The sequence below is a fragment of the Talpa europaea genome, assembly GCF_964194135.1.
Source record: "Talpa europaea genome assembly, chromosome: 7".
Classification (NCBI taxonomy): Eukaryota; Metazoa; Chordata; class Mammalia; order Eulipotyphla; family Talpidae; genus Talpa; species Talpa europaea.
In genome coordinates this window covers 8795963-8799145 of record NC_140074.1, presented here as the reverse complement: position 1 = coordinate 8799145, position 3183 = coordinate 8795963, and the positions used below count along the sequence as shown (strand labels likewise).

The following is a 3183-nucleotide window of genomic DNA, read 5'->3' as shown; positions in this document are numbered from 1 at the left end:
GAACACTACCTCCAATCTCACTCAGGAGGCAAACACGCAGACATGAGTATATACATACCACAACAAATGCAACATACACAGGATATGTTTTTCCTTACAAAACTGGCATTGTACTGTGTGCACTGCTCTCCAACTTGCTTTACCACTCAACAAAATGTCGGAGATGGTAATATAAATGTGGTGTCATCTGAGGAAAGAACAGCCTTTACTCCGCCATCCAGTTGTCTGAATTCAAATCCTAGCTCTACCTCTTACTAACTATGGGATCTGCTAAACATTTAGCTTTGTTAGCTTCTGTTTTTTTAATCTGTAAAATAGGGTTAATAATAATAGTGTCTATATCCTAGGATTTGGAGAAAATAAAATGATAAAAGGCATCAGAGCACAGAGCTGAGGGCGTGGCATGTGCTGAATGCTAATAAATGCAGGCTAACATCAACCATCTCACTTCTATCAAGACTATTGTATTGAGAAATGAAAATGCATCGTAAGTTGTTTTAATAGTTCAGAAAAATTAACATATTTAAAGAATTAATCTTCGTAACCTAGGTTATTTCTGATGGTATTCCTATGAGGAGTATCATCCCTGAAACTAAAACTTATAAATAAAAGTCCAGATCCTGTGACCCAAACAAAAATGTTCAAATAAACATTAAAAAATAAATATTAAGCATCTTTGCTGTGGTGGTTTTAGAACATGTCATCTGACTCTGTGGGTACCAGGCAACATTGATCAAAGCTGGGGGACACTGTGTCCTCTCTCCACCACCACCATCACCACCACCAGACAGTGGGTCAGAGAGGGTCCCGATAAGAGGATGCTATTCTTGAAAACCCCTTATGCAGAAGCATCCTGAGTCAAGGTGGGAACCAGTCCCTCACCCTGGGACAAGAGGTGGGGGTGGGAAGGATGAGGAGATTAAGGAGTTTGTCAAGGAACAACCTAAGAAGGACATGCAGAAAAAGATCTGCAAAAGATTCAGAAAGCTGGACCATATATAAGGTCTGAAAAATACATGAGAAAACTTCAGTATCTCCTATAAAGGATGGTTTCACTTATATCTGGAATATAGAGAAATCAAAGACAAACTTGCAAGCTGGGCATAGGTCTCAGGCACACAGCAGAGGTGAGGGAGTAAGGGGGGTCAAAACAGTGGAGGGAAGAGCACAAGGGATGAGGGGCTGGGAGGAGCTGGATCACGGGACCTATGATGGTGGGAGAACTACAGGGGCTACACCTGAGGGAAGAAACCAAATACTGTGGAAAATTTTTAAATTATGTAAGAAAATAAATAATTAAATTTAATTATAAAAATAAAGAGGCAGTTTAGAGTTTTTAAGTCATTCCTGGTGGGATTTTATTCTCTATGATGTTTGCTTATTTAAGTAAATGTAGTTTAAAATCCTTTATAAAATGTGGTCTTTTATTATAGGTTGGATGTGAGCGAAGATCTTTGAAAGCTTTGCCCTGCACATCTTGCCACCGCTTCTCAAAGCCTGTCAGGGCTCAAGAGACATGGAGAATAAGAACTACAGCAGCAGCAGCACCTCAGACTTCATCCTCCTAGGCATCTCGTCTAACCCCCGGCTCCAGAAACCTCTCTTTGCCATCTTTCTCGTCATGTACCTGGTCACCGTGGTGGGGAACGTGCTCATCATCCTGGCCATCCGCTCTGATTCTCGACTCCACACCCCCATGTACTTTTTTCTCAGCAACCTGTCCTTCATGGACATCTGCTTCACAACAGACATTGTGCCAAAGATGCTGGTGAATCTGCTCTCGGAGACAAAGTCCATCTCCTACGTGGGCTGCCTGGTGCAGATGTACTTCTTCATGGCCTTTGGGAACACAGACAGCTACCTATTGGCCTCCATGGCCATAGACCGGCTGGTCGCCATCTGCAACCCCTTCCATTATGAGGTGGTTATGAGGCCCCGGCGCTGCCTCCTCATGCTGCTAGGTTCTTGCACCATCTCCCACCTGCATGCCCTGCTCCGTGTGCTGCTCATGTCCCGCCTGTCTTTCTGTCGCTCCCATGTCATCAAGCACTATTTTTGTGATACCCAGCCTGTGCTGAAGTTATCCTGCTCTGACACATCCTCCAGCCAAATCGTGGTCTTGACCGAGACCCTAGCTGTCATCTCAACTCCCTTCCTCTGCATCCTCTTCTCCTACCTGCGCATCATCATCACAGTGCTCAGAATCCCCTCTGCAGCTGGGAAGTGGAAAGCATTCTCCACCTGTGGCTCCCACCTCACTGTGGTGGCCCTGTTCTATGGGAGCATCATTTATGTCTATTTTAGACCACTGTCCATGTACTCAGTGGTGAAGGACAGGGTGGCCACAGTGATGTACACAGTAGTCACACCCATGCTGAATCCCTTCATCTACAGCTTGAGGAACAAAGATATGAAGAGGGGCTTGAGGAAATTAAGGGACAGAATTCATTCATAGAAAGCACAAAATGATATAGCATAATTGGAAGAGGACCTAATGATCAGACGATCTTCCTTCCCACTCGTTTTTGACCAGGCACTGAAAGAGATCATAGAAAGTGGTGTTGAATAGCAATAAGAGCATTGACACAGAAGCTTGGATACTTGGTTTCTACTAATGACCTGGACCAAATAAATGTTCAGTCTCAGACTAAATACTGCTAGGAACTCACATATCAGGAAAAGAGCTTCTGCTAGCCAAGTAGTGAAATAAGCTATTTACAAATTAACTCTTCCTTAAACTTGAAATGGGCAGTTTTCAAGGACTCTAAAAATTCTCTATGTGTTTTGAATAAGACATTAGATCTACTGAGTAGGGAATTTAAAGACTTGGAGGATTGACCTAAGATTGTCCATACAATGCATGGAATTTTGATACAAGTTCAAAGCATGAAGATAAGGGCAAAGCATTTCAAATAGTGGAAACCACCCAGGAGGCTGACACAATGAATATTGAAAAATATTTGTGGGATAGCAAAAAGCCCTGTGAGATTTGTTCAAGTTGAGCAGGCATAAGAAGGGTGGAAAGATAGAAGAACCTGTAAAACATATGTATTCCTCCTACCTACACCAAAGAGTAATCACTATATGAATTCTCAGTACTCAACTACTTTTCCCGTCTCACTTAACGCTTCCTTTACCCTCCTGGCCAGAATTCTCACTGAGATGCCTTTAATACGAAAAAAA

General features: G+C 42.8%; 1 protein-coding gene across 1 annotated transcript; it reads left to right on the top strand.

Moving 5' to 3' along the window:
- Positions 1-1516: 1516 nt before the first annotated feature.
- Positions 1517-2537, top strand: LOC311173232 (olfactory receptor 1L4; the record flags this gene model as incomplete). Its single annotated transcript, XM_084237083.1, has 1 exon — positions 1517-2537. The coding sequence occupies one exon, from the start codon at positions 1517-1519 to the stop codon at positions 2453-2455; it is 939 nt and encodes a 312-aa protein (XP_084093209.1). The 3' UTR covers positions 2456-2537.
- Between the last annotated feature and the right edge of the window lie 646 nt (positions 2538-3183).